The 19,993-nt window shown below is 46.4% G+C and overlaps 1 protein-coding gene across 17 annotated transcripts in view; it reads right to left on the bottom strand.

Moving 5' to 3' along the window:
* LOC105183462 (longitudinals lacking protein, isoforms A/B/D/L) overlaps positions 1–19,993 on the bottom strand; it is a 207,640-nt gene that overhangs the window by 55,464 nt on the left and 132,183 nt on the right. Inside the window, exons 7-8 of one of the 17 annotated variants that reach the window (XM_011141593.3) lie at positions 8,245–8,355; positions 6,493–6,764 (exon numbers count right to left, since the gene is read on the bottom strand). The exons of 10 other annotated variants lie outside the window; for them this stretch is intronic. In XM_011141593.3, coding sequence (XP_011139895.1) covers positions 6,535–6,764; positions 8,245–8,355 — 341 coding nt within the window. In that variant the 3' untranslated portion in view covers positions 6,493–6,534. Of the gene's footprint in view, positions 1–4,068; positions 4,379–6,492; positions 6,765–7,988; positions 8,356–10,287; positions 13,898–14,760; positions 15,150–18,406; positions 18,801–19,993 lie in introns of those variants that run through there. 6 more of the 17 variants (XM_011141610.3, XM_011141627.3, XM_019841572.2 and 3 more) reach the window with 6 other exon arrangements.

Genomic DNA, 19,993 nt, shown 5'->3' with positions numbered 1-19,993 from the left:
GTTACTCAAAACAAAAACTCAGGGACTTATGTGAGACAGCCTCGAAATTACAAGTCCGCCACTCTGCCAAGGTTCTGCTCAAGTCATCACGATTAGTTTCACTTCCCCGCACATTACGACATTAACGAATGACGCCGTTAACGCGTAAAAAAGCGCTGTTCGCACACGGCGGAGGCCGCTTCGTCAGACGCTTGCAAGCTCTATTCGCATACTTTGAAGCACTTCGCGAGCACGTTAGCACCTCGAGGACACTTCCCATCGCGGACGTTCTTCCGACAGCAATCAGTCGACCAATCTACGAAGAACTACCGAATAATCTGCGAATAACGTCCGACTTGTCGAAATTGATGAACGCGACTGCATCATCTCGCTCGAGCAATGTCTCACGCGCCTTGAACGGACAAGAATGAGTATTAGTTGTCGTAAATGCATCGAGTTAAAATCCCATCGTGGACAGGCAGATGAACAATGCGCAGAGACTGCACGACGCAAGCGCTGCAGTGTGATTCGGCCAAGCGTTAAAATCACCGATCGACCGGTGCTATGTTAATCCCAGGTTAGGTACTTGCAACATATCCGAACGTAACGAATCGCTTTCGACTCGTCGAGGCAACGAAACTCGCGAGAAAGGAATTTCGTTCAGTCGATTCAGATCAATTTCTCCCGACGACCGACGTGTCAGTCCAGAAATCTGTTCGACTGAAGGTACATCACTTTGCGCACCGCTGTTGTAAACAAAGTTGGGGCGGTTATTCTGAAAACGTAACGCGTCATCACATTATCGTTGCTCGAAAAATAACGAACCGTTTTACGATTTCGTTATTCTTTCTAAATTAATTCTATTCAAAAAGACCTTCCTTTGCTGCGCATATATCCTTCGCTCGCGGCAAGGATGATGCATTTGCTACCGTCGGGAAATGAAATTGCCATGTTATTACCATTATCGTTACTGAGATTAGGAAGAAGAGGGAAAACAACGTCATTACCTGGCCGTCATTACCGAGAAGAAGGCGACTTGCAACGGCAACGGCGTTACTTTCCAACCTTGCTTATTACAGATACGCAGCAGTCCGGACATTTATCATATATATATATATATATCTGCAGCAAATAGCGCCGCCATCGCTCGACAGAATGACCGTGATGTTGCCATCGAAAGAGCAGCGTCGCCATAGCCAGTTACAGACACCCTCATCCTCTCACAATCACAAACGCCCGCGTCCCAAAGCAATCGCCGAGTTTCCCTCCGATCGCACGGCGACGATCGTCCCCGACGGCGAGAGACGTCGTCTCGAGAGTCGCCGCGGCAAAAGTCGCGTGAAGGAAATCCGACGTGGCCGGATCACGAGCGAGCGCTACGTCGCCGAACGTTCACGAGAAGAAACTCACGTCGTCGTGCTGTCGGTCGATGCGCTGCGCGAGTCATGACAGAATGACTGAAAAACTAACAACATGCGTGGCGGACGAGTCGGAGGGCTGTCACAGAGGTGGAACCGGTTTATCATGACTTTTATTGAAGTAAATAGATGCGTCTGCTATATAATAATATCCCGCGATTCGCGGGGACCGCGCGCGCGCGTACGTAGCTGTTTACTCGTCTTTTCTTTTTTCCTTCAGCGATAACGATCGTACAGCGAAGCGTATTGTTATTCGCACAAGCGAGTGCAAGAGTACTTCCTATGCCTTCTTTATTGTCGATCGTACGTGGCTAATGATCAATTTCACTCCGTATTCTTCGTGACTCGTGGACGTTATTATCAATCGACGCGGGGATCTCCGAATCGTGAGGAACGCACTACACATCCGCTACAAACAACGTCACGAAGAGCTACTTGCAGTAGTTGGCTAGCGTGGATACTTTCATACTTTCGAACGGATGACGATTGAGACGAGCTGTAGGCGAGCTTTCTCTCTCCGAAGTAGAGGTCGCACGTACGAATGACGCGCACATAGACATAGAAATATAGGGACAGAGCATAGAGTTGCGGGGGGATAACCATTGCGGGACGGTGCGACGAGGTAAACTGTGCCTAAATCTAATTGGTGGTTGTGCCGTGTGTAAGTATTTGATACATACATAGATGTGTATGAAGTTGTGTGCGAGTGATATTATGAAAAAAAAAAGACACATGCATAACCTCTGCAAAATACTGTCAGTGTAAATAGTTGTTATCATTTTGTTACATTTACTATTTGCCAGTGACAGCCAAGTCGTTGCATCACACGCTCTGAATATGCGCACTATTGTAGCCAATGAAACTTAGGCACAGTCGCCCCCCGTATTTTAGCACAACTCCCCCTCGCTTATCTTACGGGCTTATGCTCTGTTCCTATATTCCTATGTCTATGGACGTGCATCGATCAGCAGGCGCTCGATGTGCGCTGGGTCGTTTTTGCAATTAACATTCGTTGCACTTTGGTATCTCGGGATCTTCGTCCACCGATATTCACTCAGTCGCATCCGCCACGGCGGTTGGATTTCAACGATGAGACTCGAGTGCGCAGCGAAATAAGAGTCAAAAACACACGCAGTCGATTGAGGCTCGAGGTCTCTCTCACGCTTTTCCTCTGAGTATCTCTTCCTCCTTTTTCGGATTCTAGGAGAGTATTTAGGCAGTTTAAGGATGCCGCGATATAAACATATCCCAGGCGGTCGCGTGTGATCGGTGCTCATCGAGGTTCAATTCAGCCGAAATTTCTTCGGTCGGAAAATTCAGGAAGCAACTCTGACACGCGTCCCGAGGTGCTCAAGGTCGTGAATTCAGAGTTACTGTTCGCTCGTTAATGTACTGGTTTATATGCAGAAATATAAGTATACAATAAAGAAAGGAAAGCAACACATTGAGACGGGGTAATCGCACATCCGCCGATCATGCGCACTTGTGGAGAGAAACTTCGTGTCTGTCCACTGTATTGTATAACAATATCGACGATCTATCGATGATCCACTATACATATATTTATATATCAAAGAATATATAATAATACTATGAAATGCAAATTGCGACATCTTCTCCTCCTCGGGAAATACAGAACGGCCTCGGCAAAGCCTCGAGGCCGCGCGACTCGAAATGCATCACTGACTGCGACTGGCTCTTGTGAAGTTGCGACGATTTATAAAAATATATGTGACTATCGGTACGTTGTTGAGAAAAATAAATGATCATCAGCAGTGTCATGTCGTCGGAAAATGGCTTCCGCCGGCTCGCGAGAAAGATAATAGAACGACATCAGGAAGAGCGTGTATGTCTATGTGTGTGTGTGTGTGTGTGTGTGTGTGTGTGTGTGTGTGTGTGTGTGTGTGTGTGTGTGTGTGTGTGTGTGTGTGTGTGTGTGTGTGGCGGTGGTGTGTGTGCGCGTGCGTGTGTGTGTGTGTGTGTGGTGTGTGTGTGTGTGTGTGTGTGTGTGTGTGTGTGTGTGTGTGTGTGTGTGTGTGTGTTAAATACAGGTATGCGTATCATTCGGCTGTCAATCGGAAGAGATACATGCGTAACATCGACGGGCCGAGAGGCGCATGAGCCGCGCGAGTGTACGAGGTAATTCAGAATCACGCCGTGTGTATATATATTTATGAAGATGTCCACTAAGACTGACGACGTTCTCAGCGGCTAATTCGATTTCCGAATACTCCGCGACAATTGTCGACGATCATGATTCGTAATATAATTATAACTTCCAAATAATATTATCAATGATGTTACTATATATTAATTATATCATAATGTATATATTTATATTTATATTTGTATATATATATATATATATATATATATTAAATCTATATCGAACATAATTATACACATATATATTAATTATAAATATTAATTATATAACCGCTGTCAAATATATAACTTACAACTCTTCGTGAGTATACGCAACGCACGATTCTCTTTTCAACATTGCGATCGTCGAGTCAATCGAGAGTCGCGTGAGAAGCAGTGCGTAAGAAGAAAACCAAAAGGGAGAAGAAAAATCAAAAGCGACGCGCGCGGATTCCGAATCACCTGGTACCAGAACATTGCACGAAATATTTCGCTGGAAGTGCGCGCGTGCGCGCGCGAGTAATTTAATCTCATTAACGTCGGGCGGCTCTAATTGCCGGTGTCCAGCGGGGAGATCTTGCTGCCGTTGGACATGCGTCGCATGGGCTCGGCGTAGTACTCGTTGAGCAGCTTCATGTGCCTGCCGTTGAGGTGGGTGTTCAGGCTCGACTTGTGCTTGGTCCTGTAAGGGCATAAGGGACAGTGGAACTTGGGTTCCACGCCGCACTCGTGCTTCAGATGCCTCGCCAGGCTGGAGTAGTAGCTGTAGACCTTGCCGCAATTCTTGCAGGGGTAGGTCACCCTCTGGCAATTGAGATAGCCGACCGCGCGCGCATCTGGAAAATAGAAGAACACGAGGGCGTGCGGTTAGCGGAGAAATGCTCGTGTAGACACAACTGCGACTCTCTCTCCCTCATCGCAAATTCGTGCATAGCGTGCGGATAAAGGAGCTCAGACTCAGCCTCGTCGGCGATGTCTAAGTATTCTAAGTCTGTGGGGTCTGCTTGTCTAACTCTCTCTCTCTCTCTCTCTCTCTCTCTCTCTCTCTCTCTCTCTCTCTCTCTCTCTCTCTCTCTCTCTCTCTCTCTCTCTCGTCGCAGGCTAGAAGCACAGCTAGCGTCGCGCTACACTCCACCTTCGCGCACGGTTCTCACAAGCGTGCCTCGTGTATTCCCGCGGCACGAATACACTTCTCATGCCAAGTTACGTCACGAGAGGGAGAATCCTGCACGACTCGCGTCAAGGTTCATTTACATCACGGTTAATCGTTCCGGACGAGGATATGTACAGCGGAGGAGTTGAAGGGACTCGTCAAGTCTCTCGGGGAGGGAAACCAGGTACTTGACGTCGTTGGGCATATTTATTGATCCTGACACCTTAACCCGATAAGCAAGTTCGCAGGTCGAGACGTTCGCACATTCGATATTGTCTCCGAGGATGAAAGAGCGTGAAGGAGGTTTCCAGGGAAATCCAACAGCGGCAGGATTCTACTCGCGAGAAGAGCCCAAGCAGCAGGGTGACGTCGAGTGGCGTATCAATGATGTCTCTAGCGTCAACGATACTTCTCTCGATGCCGACTCATATTTACACTGGGAAATCTCACTTGGACTTTGGCTTTACATTTTTCATCTCTTCGGGGGCCGAATTTTCGAGCGTGTTCTCTGTGCCACACGCTGCGGAACGAGGGACATGAAATTACAGATAAACAAAACTCTGCTCTCCCGAGGTCTTGTCGCGAGTCAGAGATCATCCGGGGCTCTCACAATCGCCGGAGTGCATTTCATGGACGCTGTGGCCTCTCTGACTTTAAAATCAGTGCGAATCACCATAACGGTCGGGTCGGGACTTAGAGCGGCGAAGTCCGGTCGAGACTTTGGCGAGGACGTCGGAGATGACCAAATGACACTGCCGCCGTTTCTGCCACGTCAGAGCGATCAGCTGTGTGGCGCACGTGGGACCCTCGGCCGCTTAGCGTAGGGCTAAGAATGTTTTGCGCAGCGACAAACTTTGCGACAGAGTGTGGACATCGGTAACACACGCTGAGCGTATCGAAACTGCAACAAATACATCCAGAACGGTTAGTAGGGATTCCTCAATCGACTCGGGTGCGGTCGCGTTTCCCTCCGTCCGTCCTTCCACGGCGAATCGATAGTTAACAGGGCGGCCGGCCGAATCAACACCTTTGCCGCGGACTGTGCAAGTCGGGCGGTACATTCGTCAATTCGAGATCAATTTGTTCAGCAGTTCTACGTGACACAAAAATCAGTTTTCACATTTTTATTCCGACCGGTACTCATCAACCATGAGACCATAAAAATATGACACAATATAATAACGACATGGTGTGTAAAAGAGACCGGAATAATAAAAGAGGCAAAATTCTCCATTACACACCTTAATAAAAGTGAAAACATCAATAAAAAAAATGAACATTTATCAACGTCCAGGGTCATTCTTTATTACGTCACCAATGATTATATCGTCGCGCATTCACAATTACATGTCGTACGTGTCATCGTACGTAATCACAATCGATTTAGAATATATACAAGACTTTTTTGTTCAGAACGATCTAATCTACAATTATATGACGGTTATTGTGGCTAGTGACAGGTTCAAGATTCAAGATGTTATATAATTGTAAATTAGATTTTATTCTGAACAAAAAGTCCTTTATCACTGTGCAAATAAGTATGCAAATTTTCAAGTTATCGACTAAAAGAGCCGTAAATCATTGATAATTTAATAACTATCGCGATTTCGGCAAAATGATACATGATTTTTCTTCTCAGTTTGGTCTGATTAATTTTCACAATTTTTCATTTTCAAAACATTCCGGACACCTTGTAGTCCTAATGTCCAATTTCGATGCGAGAATATAGAGTGAAATGGCGTGCCAATCAAGGTCTTATTCGTTAAAAAATTATTCTTATTCTTCTCCGGATTATCCTGAGAATCATCCCGTGTCTCATGCGTGCCTCTAAATTTGTGCTCATGCTTCATATTTCCTCGAGTTGGTCCTCCGCATCGAATCGGGGAGGAATTCTTTACTGTATCGATGTAAAAGCGATTTGGATATGTGGCGAGTGGACGTGGAGTGTATCTGCGCGGCCTTCCTCAGGGACATCCCGTTGGCGACGGCCTCAATCGCCCTCATCATCTCTTCCGACACGCATCTCTTATACGTCGGGTTTTGTAAGTGCCATTCGTAAGCGTACGTTCCTGAAACACGAAGAAAATGCGAATAAAGTACACGTGCTTGCGCGGACTCGAGCACTGGAAGGCGACGAGTTCGACAGAGTCCTCCTCCTCGCGCGACATTCTTCGCGGAGGGAAACTGACGAGTCATATTCAAGACGGGCCGAGGCGGATCGAGGCGCTCGACAAACGTCAAATCGAGAGGAAACCTTGCTCGTATTTGTGACAATTCCGCGCGAATGAATTAAAGGGGAAGAACATGGGTGTTCATGGAAAAAATCGTGTATCCTCCTTCTTCGTTCGTTCGCTCTCGTAAGCAACATGACGAGTTGCGAACGACGAAACGCTAACGGATGCCAAAGATTTGTTTATGCGATTCTGAGCGATGAGACGATACGTTTCCCAAGTTTCAAGCAGGCCGGAACAACGAGTCAGTCAGCAAGAATTTGAGTAAAATGCGCAGATGTTTTATTGAAGAAACATCAAGGTGATCGTTGAAGATTCTTATATGTACATAATCGTCATATATTCAAACAAGTCATACAAGTCATGAATAATGTCGATACGATCAGGGGGCGAGTGGTGACTATTCGGGGACTAATAATACTTCGGGGGCCCCTTAATTGCTTGTGATAAAATCGAGATGTACATGTGTGTGAATATACAAAACGAATGAAATTTGTATTAGGTGTCTAACTTTTAAGGTCTGCGGATCACTTTGAAGTGGCGTTAGTGTTTAATGAGAGAATATTTTGTACATTTGTGGCCATTTTGTTTTTCAAAAGACGACCACCCGGAGGCTGGAATCTCTATCGCCGTGGAATCCAACTCTCGCCTGATAAATGGCAGAAGATTGCACAAACTGGCGACAATTATTCTGGGAAAAAAAATTGTAACCATTTGATTTTAATAAATACTTTTGAGCGAAAAATTCGCAGAACTTGGTTAAAGGCCTAATACATAATCTATAATATTCATGGAAACTATAAACATGAAACATTTTTCTATATAATGCATAGTATTTCATAGAGATACATTTTTATAAAAATTAATTTTGAAAAATTACATTTTTATGAAAATTAATTTTATAAAAATGTGTCAAAGTAATTTTTGTAAAGATTGAATAAACCGTTAGAAAATTCAATTTATATAAAATACTATAAAATGTGTGAAACCTCCTTCCGATGAGGAGGAGGAGGAAGAGGAGAAGGGGAAAGGGGCTCGGATGCTTCTCAGCTAATCTCAATATAAATCCGTCCCTAGATACGATAAGGTATAATGTAATTTTGGCGTAAACATCGTCATCGTCGTCAGGAAGCAGCCAGTCCTCATGCATCCGCGTGGATCCTCTTTATGTGCGACTTCAGGTTCCATTTGCGATTGCTCTTGTAGCTGCAGTACGGACAGCACTCGGCCTTCTTCTGACCACAGGAGGCTCTCACGTGCTCTACGAGGTGATGCTTCCACCGATACGACTTGCTGCATTTCGAGCACTTATACCTACCCGCGATCTGATCCACATGCCTAAGCCTGCTTTTTCGACTGACGTCGCTCGTAGAATTGCTGCCAGAGCCTGTAATCGGGATCCGATAGGCCTCCCAGGCGACAACCCGACCTGAAACACAAAAGCCGTCACGTCATGTACACGTCGAAGACACCGAAGTTGCGGGAGCAGCAGCTCGAGAGCGAGCTTCGGATCTGACTTTGAGCGATCCTCTTTACTTAAAGATTAGCGGTTTACGTCTAGACAACATATACGACAAACATCGACATTCTCGCAGTACGTTTCATACCTATGTGTGGCCGGGACCTGGAACTAGTCCGCCATGCCCGCGGTATGCTTCACCGCTTCGCGTGTAACAGTGAACAAAAAGAAAGAACTATGGAAAATATTATGTTGTCGTTAGTGATTGTCGGCGTAATTTTTGGTCTGGTCTTTGGGACAGGAAAAGTGTGCTGCAGAGAAGAGAACTACAGCTGCGACGACATCCGGCGAACTTGGAGAACTTGGATTCTTGCGAGGCGAGGCGAGTCATGACATGGCATGCACTTGATCGATGCTTTAGGGGTAATTTATAATGAAATAATGAATGTTAGGACACTGTAACTAGGGAGCTTTAGCGTTGACCAAAAACTCAAGTCTCGGAATGATCTCTAAGGATTGACCCGTAACCGGTACAGCGTTATTTTTCGTTATTTTTAACGTCAAAATAAAGGACGGAAAGAAAGACAAGTCGGAGAGTACTGAAGGTATCAGGGCCGTACATAGTTTGGGAATCATCATAAAATTAAAGCTCGTTGGGGTGACCGGGACATCCTGTAGTAGCAGTCACGGAGAAGGTCACGGTTAAGGGAGAAACGAGGAAAGAGAGAGGGACATCAATTTCCGGAAATAAAAGAAAGAGCGGATTTCCGTTGACGAAACCTTCGACCGGTGGGAACGCGAAGATGACTCGTGACCACATGCAGCGCACACAAGACCCCAGACGATTCGTCACGCGCGTAGAAACAAAGAATGAAGGATGCATTGATGCGAAGAACATTCTCCTGGCTGCAAATATGTACACAGGTATTTATTTAGAAAGCAAACGAATGCGAAACATCGTTACACAAACACTTAATCGCTGCGCGGCGCGGCGCAGCCGACGCGACGTCTGCCTCAATCTCGATCTATATGGATCTATCGATCTACTGATCTACCGACTGGATAAAGTACATTAGCGGTACGTCTCGTAGACAGATTTGGTTCGCACATTCCTCGATTTTGTGTCTCGTCTGCCGACTGTACGTGATCGTTCGCGAGTATGATAATGAATTTTGCAAGAATAAGGATAATGCGGCGAGACGGAGAGAGCTAGAGATAGAGATAGAGAGAGAGAGGGAGAGAGATAGAGAGAGAGAGAGAGAGAGAGAGAGAGAGAGAGAGAGAGAGAGAGAGAGAGAGAAAGGAAGAGAGAGAAAGAGAGAAAGAGAGAGCACCGATGCGAATTTTCTCGCTGGCACGATTACGTGAATCTTCATCTCGTCGGTATACGTCGAACGCGTTTTTCGACCGCGCGTTTCTCCGCGAACCTCCGCACCTGTACCTTCTTCTTCTTTCTCTTCTTCATTTTCTTCTTCGTCTTCTTCTTTTCCTTCTGCTTCTCTTTCTTCTTCTGTTTACGAGGCTTTTACGTATAGGATACGCTTTCGTTACATTTAATCAGCTGAAACGTTTAACTCGAAAGGATGTTAATTTGTTGCTCCTATGTTACGAGATGTCGCAGTTAGAAGTTTCCCTTCCTCAAATTTCGACGAGTGATTAATGTGATTTATGGGACGATATAGCGCTTCGAATGTCCAACTATAAGAGTCATCTACAGTCTACGATGTGAATATCGCTTTCTCGCGCGTGTCTCATTATTGCACGTAAATTGTCGTCGTAAAAACAGTCCGTTAAACGAAAACCGGGCGTCGTATGCGGTACAAAGCTCTAGTATATCAATGTTTACGTTAGACAAAGTCGTGTGTGTATCGTAAAAGAGGCCACGGATGCGCATGCTTATTGCCTACCATGTGATTATTACCTATCGTAAAAGAAATTGCTGGCTCTTCTGTGAGATACGTTCAATCGCCGTTCATACGCCGTTTAAGTGTAAGTAACTGTCGTCCTAAGATCCGCTACACCACATGGCTAAGAGTGTAGTAGTTTTCATAGCTAGCGTAATTTACAGTCAAATTGCACTATGAGTCGAGCAGTCTCTCTATGATGATGCACGATAATCGACAGTCAAGGACATATTACTAATCGCGTTAAAAAATGTCACTCCATCGACAACATACCCCTAAGTTTACGTTCACCCCTTCCCCTCCCCTCCCCCCGGCCATTTCCTTAAACATTATCGAGTTAACCTCACGATCGTTACATATGTATAGTCTTCGATGATCGCCGTTTGCTAACATCCCTCGGCGGCTATTCTTATAGTTACGTTACGCGACCATTAGCGTCTCGTTTCTCTAGGAAGTAGTCAGACTTTTCTTCCACACTTTACACACACGTACGTACACGTACACGCGCACACACTCATACACACTCACGCATCTGCATAACGCACGCACACGTAGTGATGTCGGAGTTACAAACTTGTAGGTTCAGCAAATTTCAAGAGTGTTTCTAACCGTACCGATAGCGAACGGAAAGTGCTTTTTCTCTTTCGGCGACGATACTCAGCGTAACTTTCAGCGTAACTCAGAAGACTCACTGGCAAGGGCAACGCATTCTCTTTCTCATTGCGGATGTATACTTGCACTTATACAACGAAAGTCTCGTGTGAAATGGAAAATCGGCGAATCCTGTTTCCAGGCTGGACTATGATTTTATCTCGACGAACAAAGTTCTTCGGTAGAGAAATCAAGACTTCTAATCTCAACGCGAGTATATTTAGATCCCTCTTAACTAAGTTCAGAATATAACTAAAGCGGAAACGTTTAATTACACAGACCTACAAAGGTGGGTTACAAAAACCAGTAAGTGGATCTTGTAGATCTTTCGATGCCGAAAATGGATCTGTCCTTCATCTGTGACTCTATCAAGTCAGAGGTTTTCGAGTATGAATGAATGGTTCAAACTCTGAAAAAAATGATTTTGGTCACTTTTGATGATCCATGAATCTACGCGATGCAGAAATCAGTGCAGACAGATTTTTTACGCTCAATGCAAATTATCTCATCGTGTCAGAGTTTTCAGTCAACGACTGAAGTCTCAAAAAGCGTTACTTTGCTCATTTTTAGCGGTGTATGAGTTGGTCAAATTTCATGATACTGATATTAGTGTATTACTTTTATAAATTACACTAGACTCTTACTTGGGTTATTTTTCTGAAAACTTGAAGAGTGTTAGTGAGAAACAAGGAGAAAGATTCTATCGAGGCGTGAAGCAAATGGAACAAAAGCACCGAGGAAAATATAATGTTAACATGTTGGCAGATCATCGTTGGTGTTTCAAGCGTGATAGCTGTTTATAAATGGAACGCATTTTATAAATGGAGGAGCCATAAGCTAATGTTTCGGCCATAGGTTATTAAAACCTGACGCGATATTGGACGCTAATTTGGAGGACAAGGACACTCGTTTTGAGCACCCAAAAATCTATAAGAATTACCTACACTGATTTCTTTATCGCGTCAATCCAACAATTTCTGGACCATCGAAAATTACGATTTTTCGGAGTCTGAGTTATTCGTTACTTGCAAATCTGCTGTGATGGAGCCATTTGAAGGACACAGGTTCATTTTCAAGATCCAAAAATCTAAGAGAAATCGGTGCATTTGTTCTTGCAACTTTCAGAAAGTCAAATTTTGTAGGTCTTTGTTATACTTACAATCGTACGTTTTAGTCGGTATCAAGAGAAAAATCCTACAAACGTAAAGCACACCTTGTGTGTTAAAGTATAAAAAAGAATATCGATATATCTCATTATCTTCGAACCGCAACTGGAAAAAAAAGCAAAACCGGTTCGCCTGAAATCTTACGAAAGAAACAGCCTTTAGACTAGATTTTGTTCGTTCAATTAAGCTTAATTATAATCTACAAATTTAGTTCCTCGATCCTCAAGATTTCTGCAAACAAAAGAGAACAAGAATACCAAACTTTCTCTCACTTACGACTCAGAATAATAATACAGAGAACGGAGAAATAATAATTGGAGAGAGATATAATAGGGGCAGGGAAGATGGGAAGAGAGGAAGGGGAGAGAGAAGAGAGAGAATCTGAAAAAAATCGACAAACGCGACGAGTGCAAACTTATAAGCTAAAACAGTCGCAGATCGCTCTTGGAGAATCTGGAACGCCAACGACGACGGCGACGACGACGACGGCGACGACGACGACGACGTCACGCGAAGTCTACGGTACGACACTTAGATCATACGAGTCATTGATATGATGTGTCATATTATAACAATACGGCGTCTTACGTTTTCGAAAGTCGTTACTTTGACAGTTTTAAAAGCAATCAGACGTAAATGCTGTACATAATCGCCCGTCGGTTAGTGCGTCGTGCGAGCTATTGTTTTTTCTTCCGCTTCCTTTCCTTCCTTGGCAAGCAATTTTCGCTTGATCGCACGAACTTTCCGTCGAATACGAACGGTTAGCATTGCACGCTATATGAGGACGTTTTCTGCAGGACTCAGGACTTTCGTACATAAATTACCGTAACCATGCATATAAGACATAAACTGAAGCTGAAGAACCAGTCAGGATGTTACTTTGGCAGGTGCAGTCTAAAAGATAGAACTGGATTCGATGGGTTGAGTTATTCAATCTGAAACCCAGTTACCATTTTATTCTTCTTCTTCTAAATAGAACGATCCAAAAGCAATATCCTGACTACTTGTTCAACTGAAATTTACGCCTTATGTTCAGAATTCCGGTAACTCGCGTGAAAGTGAAAGTCTTTAGGCCCATAACACAATGGATGCAGTCAGCCCTCAGGCTTTTGCTCTAAACCCCAAACACTCAACATAATTTTTGGTTAAAAGAATCTCCCGCTGTTGCCTGAAGCCGTAATCCTTGAGCTCTAAGCGAGGTTAGATTTCAGTTGCAAGGCAACGCAGAAAACAGAGAACGCTTTCTGTTGCCAAAAGTTGTAGGGCTCAGAGCAGAAGGCTACAGATTAGACATCATCGATTGTCGATCGGGCCCTACTGATATTACCCGACTAATCGAGTGGCCTAACAGTTACCAAGGAGCACGCGTCGAAGGACTATTTCCGACGAGGGGACGCGATTAGACCGAGCGAGAGCTCCGTCTAGCGCGTGTGTGACCGACATCGACCTCAGCCACGAGAACCTCGAGATCACTCGCTGCCCGCGGTCATAGAGCGAAAACGTTGCGCGGAAGAATCGAAGACGTCGAGGTTCGACGAGCATCACGCCGGAGGGTCGCGCTCTCTCAGCGCGTCGCCTACTTGATGTTGTGCACCGAGAGCAGGTGCTTGAGGAAGCTCGCCTCGATCCTCGATCTGTACGGGCAGTATTGGCAGGAAAAGTGCGTCTCGAAGGTGACCATACCGCAGCCCATCTTCAGGTGCTTCCGCAGGTTCGACGCCCACGAGTACATCTGGCCGCAGCGGGGGCAGACGTGCAGTCGCGGCCTCACGATCGGAAAGAGGGGCGCATCTGAAAAGAAAGGTCCGTTAGAGCGCGATCACGGAGATCGCGAGAGGATCGGGCCTCCTCCTAGCGGAGGTGAGCCGCGAACGAAGCCCGGGCTCGAAGCGACGGGCTCCCCGGTTCTGTTTCTTTTCTCGGTCTCTTTGGACTTTTCGTATCTCGTCCCTTGGGACGACGCGCGAGCTGTCATGAGGTGCAAGCGTCGAATGCAACCAAGGTAGACTCTCTATACATCGAAGCGCATGCTTGGAGCAAGTCGGGAATGGATCCTCCTCGGAACGACCCGTTTCTCAGCGAGACTCAGCGCTCTTCGAGTGCCGCGCAAAGGAAACTGCCCCGAAACGAGAGAAACGTCTCCAGCTTCAGCGTGCTCCCAGAAGTATACTTCCCGTAACATTGAGAAATGGGCGATACAAATGGCTACGACGACGACGACGGCTAGCGAAATTTACGCAAGGATACGACAATCTCTCGGGCAGAGGGAGAAAGTGAGAGAAAATGAAAGAGAGAGAGAGAGAGAGAGAGAGAGAGAGAGAGAGAGAGAGAGAGAGAGAGAGAGAGAGAGAGAGAGAGCCGTGACCGTTCGCGGAATCACGGTCGATCGTCCTCGAAGGGCGCTTCTTCGGTCCCGAGGAAGGACGCTTTGCGACACACGTGCGAACGTCTGCCGGCGCATACGTACTTACTCGATCCTGGGGCATTGACCTGTTACCTCGTTACCCACCGACAGCCATGACCTGAAACAGACCAATCTACGAAGAGAAGTACGCGAGGGTCGCGGCAGGAAGTCATCAGGAGTGGAGGAGAACAATGATCATAGGTGCTGATGGCAGCAGACGTGTACTTTATTTGAGACATGACTTGAAAGACACTTCTCAGATAGCGCGAGTGTCCCACCAAATCATCCAGAGCGCGTCCCGGGTGTCCTGAAGATGTCCTGATATTTCAGGACGCTCTTAGAAGACACATGCGGAATAATCTCAGGACGTTCAGTGCTGTCCAAGTTGGGTCGAGATGATCCAAGATGCAGGACTGGTGCCGTGAGCGCGCACGCTCGCGCTCGCGAGCGACTCTCAGTACATGTCTATCTTGTGTTTGCAGAACAAGTGCCTCTTGAGGTTGCCCTTGAAGTTCGACTTGTAGTCGCAGACGGTGCAGTGAAAGTTGGGCGGCTTGCCGCACGCCATTTTCTGATGGAGGCGCAGACTCGATGGCCAGGCGAAGTGTCGTCCGCACCATTGGCATGTGTACTTGGCACCTGAAACAGAAATATTAGTCAGCGAGGAGACCCCTTCGTAATTGTCAGGGACCGGAGAACACCCGGACGATGCGAGCGAGGATGAGCCTTCCAAGGATGCAGCGGGTTACGGGTCTTTCAGTCTGAGAGAGTACGCAGCGAGCGCGAGATTCAACAACGGTTGATGCGATCACGCGATGAAGAGCAATCTCTGAAACGCCCTCACACACGAGAGACCTTGTCGTTACCGAACATATACCAATACATCTTTGTAATTGTGCCTTCAAGTATGAGTTCGTGTGTATTTTTTCAACAATATACCGGGCGTCCCGTGATTCCCTCCTATTATTTTTACAGCGCTATTATTTTTCTTTAACCGTCTTTTTAGCAAAAATATCGAGGCAAAAAGTGGGGCTCCCCACGAACAAAGTTGCAACTTCATGCCAACAGAATTTTGATCCGAAGCTCCGCTTGAAAGATATATCATTTTGAAAATTGATAAGTCACTGATAATAATCTTAAATGTAAATGTACATGCAATAAGTGATGATCTTCCTCGACATTTTCACCAAGAAAAAATTTCCAGAAATTTTTGCGTAAAGTAGCGTGAATTGCGCGAAACACCCGGTATATTCTGCGACAGTCAGGTGCGGAGCGCTTTATATTGCGAGCGGTGAGAAGACGAAGATAATGAGATGGTAATTGAAACGAATAGCATAAAAGCGCTAAGTAACTATCAGCGATTATCGACGATGAGATTGTGCGAATCTTCAAGGCGGAACAGTCTGACGAGCTAATTCCATCGCGAACTATTCAAAGCCACACTTCTGCGATAATTACGTAAGATAAGCGCTTGCGGGATCAGTACTCAAGATTTATTTCATCAAGGTGTGACACACATTTCGACGAACTCGGGATAAATTTTATTCACATGACGCGAATGTTTCTTCCCGAGATGCGAGAACGATCACGTTCAACGTCTGCTTGGCAGGCCGCAGCGTCTGTGACACCCATAGCTCGAGCCTGAAAATATCATCGCCAGATAACGGTTAGCGATAGGAATAATCTCGCGACCAATCTCCTCTCAGCGGACGTGGGAGCTTGCGGGGAAATTGAACAAGAGGCAAAGAACACGTTCGACGCACTGTATCGATGAGCTCTTTAATGTCGCCACCATCACAGGCGGCTTGACTTACAACGTTTTCTAACATACACGTTTGCAAGCAGCACTCGGCGATGCCAGCAACTCTAATCAACGACGATGCACGAGGGTTTCAGTAAACTGCGTAACAAACGTTTCCGTTCCAAGTCAAACACGAGTGTACACGAGGAACGAGGGTGAGATCAGCAAAGTTGGTGCGTACATCGCCGTAGAGAAAAACATTCGATAGTTTAATCCTTGATAATAACGTACCGTATCTCGAGGATCTATCGATCCTTATGATACACGTCGTCGATTATTATTCTCATTATTATCCTCCCGCAAAGGAATTACTCGCGTTGCTCTTGTTGGCCAAGCAAGAGCGGCTTGTGCACGACAAGTGGTCCCGGACTCTTCAAGTAAGATGAAACGATTGCATCGTCGTACCGCTATATTATTTTACGAAACAAGGCATGCGCGTCATTTTTACTTGTGCTATCCCTCCCTCGCACATATGTCGTCTCGTAAAATGGATAACGACGTAAAAATATAATCGTCTCATCACACCTGGGAGAAATCCGAGATATAAGTTTATACTTCTCACACATGCGAATAACGAACTTGTAGCGACTGTGAATCAATCAAGAGAGTCTGATGAATACGTTTAGTTCACTAGATCCTTCAAATTGATATGATGAATCTTGAGGACGTGCTTGTGCAGGAATCTCTTGTACTTGGTACGATGCGGACAGTAAGGACAGCGCTCCTGCGGATCCTTGCCGCACTCGATCTTCAGGTGGGTCTTCATGTTCCTCAGCCAACGGTAGCAGTTGCCGCATCTTGGGCACGTAAAGCAACCGGGCTTCTTGGAGAGATTTTCACTTCGGGGGTGATTAGGATTGTACGCGACTGGTGCGACTGGTCTTGATGACCTGATCTTGTGCCGATTGGTCTTGATGACCTGGTCTCGATGATACCGATACTGATACTGATCCGACCACGCTACTATTCCTGCAAGAAGATAAAACGTTAGAGGTTAGTAAGTGATTTCGAGGCGAACGAGTGTCGGTTGGAAATCGCGACTCAGTCGCGAGTCCAAGTCGTGGAGACTTTCAATCGCGTTCAGATACAGTGGCGATGAGAACGCAGCAACCGTTCACAAATCGAAGAGCGCTATTCTCGCGGTCAGTTGTCATTTGTCGTAAATCGCGTCGCTTCTCCCATTCCTCATGTTCGACAATGATTGTGTGGGGGGTATCATTCATGTAAGCACGTGAAAAAAAGAATCGTCTCAATTTATTATATAAATACTTGGAAGATACTTACAGTTGCATGAACAACAGTATCGAGTATAATGTATAAAAAACAGGAAAATAAATGAAGACAAACGAGCGTTGCGCATTTTGCTGAGGTTCGTTCGGGATCGAGGAAAGAAAAGGCTAGATCGAGATGAGTAATTCGGGATAGAAAATACGCCGTCGTATATCGAACAGATCGTACAAAATCATGCAAAAACACACTCTAATCCTAATGATCCTGATGTCCTAATAATGCTAATAGTCCTAGAAATCTCGACAAAAACATCTCGATGAAACGTCTCTCTTCGTACATTGGAAGAGTGATAATCGTCAGCTAATTAGTCGCTCGAGGGAAAGAAAGCTTTACGTATTTACGGTTATCGCGTCGACACGTCACAAGATTCCGCGAGTAAATTCAGATCGATTTGGCATCGAATTCGCGAAACTCCCAAGTCGAGCGAATCGCTCGAAGGAGACCGTACGATGCAGATTCACGCGACACTACACGGCTGTGTAAAGACAAAGCATAGACTTATATATATGCGCGCCCCGCACGAGAGGCTGCAAAGACAGCGTCTGAAAAGGATCTCCCATGTCGCAGGCATTTGATCTTCGTCCAGCTTGACTCCTGCTCAACAAAGCCAGACGAAGACAGCGTGTTTGTGTGTGGACAATCGAAGGAGAGTACGGAGCTGCCCTCCGTATCTCTCTCGTCTTCAAGCCTCCCGCGAGATAGGGTCTGCGTACATAAGTCTATGAGACAAAATGACAAGTGCCTCCCCCCCCTCCTCCCCCGCCGCAGTGCATGCAAAAATCGGAACTAGCGGACTCTAAGGGAACGGAGTAATCGGGAAGACCGGCTCGGAAGGACCACGGAAGATCGCGCGTATTCGCGTGGACGACGAGCGCACTAGATGCTGCTAGAGAAGACGTCTTTGCCGGGGTGGTTTGTGCGGATGTGCTGGTACAGGTTGCCACGCTGCTTAGTCCTGTGGACACAGTACGGGCATTTGAACTGCGGCTCCTTGCCGCATTCGTGCCGCGTGTGCCTCAGCAAGGTGGCGCGATGCTGGTAACCCTTGCCGCACTGGTCGCAACGGTACGGGAAGACGCTGCGCTGCTTGGCCATCCAGAGTGTAGCCAGGTCCTTGAAGGTCGGTATCACCGGGCTGTAGGTGCAGTTCCGCTGTAGGTTCTTGTGCCCGAGCAAGCGCGGTTGCATCGACAACGGGTCTGCAAGCGAGAGCAAGAAGAAAACGGGGGACATTAGTTGCGGAAAGAGAAGCGCGCCAGGGCGTACAGCCCCGAGAGAGTCTGTACAAAAGTTGCGCATAGTTGCTTCCTAAATCTGCGCGAGATTCAGGACGAAAGTCATTGAATGCGGACGGCGGACGGGCACAGAGTGACGGGCGATGCGTTACTATGCGATCGAGTTCACGGCTAACGATCAATTAATTGCAATCAGTGCGTCGGATTACGATGAGATATTTATAAATGAGAGGTGGATTATGTTACACATTCAATGTCCAATTCCCCGAATTAATTGGCGAGGTAGTCCACGCCCGTGAAACGTTCGGATTGGTACAAAAGACACGACAACAAACTGTGACGGAGCTTTTTGGCGGACGCTCGTTATTTCTCGGAGAATTGAAAGCCCCCCCGATAAGTGTGAAGGAGACTTTTCTCATCGCACAAGTTGCCCCCGATAATTCTGTGAGCGATGCCAGGGCCGTAAATTTGGATTCGTCCGAGACAAGAGGTCGCCTGCGGACTTGCTCGCACCAATCACAGAGTCATAGTTGAACAAACACATTTACACTGACCCTTTATAAATTTGTACAGAGTGGGGAAATGCGAAAACACAAAAAGGTCACGCTTTACATCGCTTCCTTCTGTTTCGTTCGCTATTAGTTTTTGCACGGCTTGCGGACTTCCAATGGCACCGTTTTCCGATATCGGGACTACTGTCCTCGATACGCTCTCGCGGATCTCGACGCGCGAACGCCGTTTATCGCGTCGTGACACGGGACGAGCGCAGTCTTTCCGGCTGTAATTCGCAGACAAACCAATCATGCGAGATCGGAAGCGTGGGTGGATGTTTTTGTCAAAATGCAATGGGAGATTTGGGATGCGTCGCAGCATCTCGGGTGGTGAAACAGCGCAGCGCAACGATGTTCTTACCCCCGTCGCCTTGACCCTGGTCTGAACACAGGGCGCTGGATGCCGGAGGAGCTTGACGGAGGACCTAAAATTGAATGCACAGTCAGAATGATTGAAAGTCAGACATCGGGATCCCGTGAAACAGCGAAGTAAGTGACGAGCACGCAAACTCGTTCTACTCGGTCGTGGATGGCCACGAGCGAAGCATACAGCGGACTTTCGTCTTTGCCGGAGGAATAAAGTTTATTTCGGTTAAATGCGAAAAT

The sequence above is a fragment of the Harpegnathos saltator genome, unplaced genomic scaffold (assembly GCF_003227715.2).
Source record: "Harpegnathos saltator strain DR-91 unplaced genomic scaffold, Hsal_v8.6 scaffold58, whole genome shotgun sequence".
Taxonomy (NCBI): Eukaryota; Metazoa; Arthropoda; class Insecta; order Hymenoptera; family Formicidae; genus Harpegnathos; species Harpegnathos saltator.
Note: the sequence above shows the minus strand (reverse complement) of the source record. Positions and strands in the feature narration are given on the sequence as shown.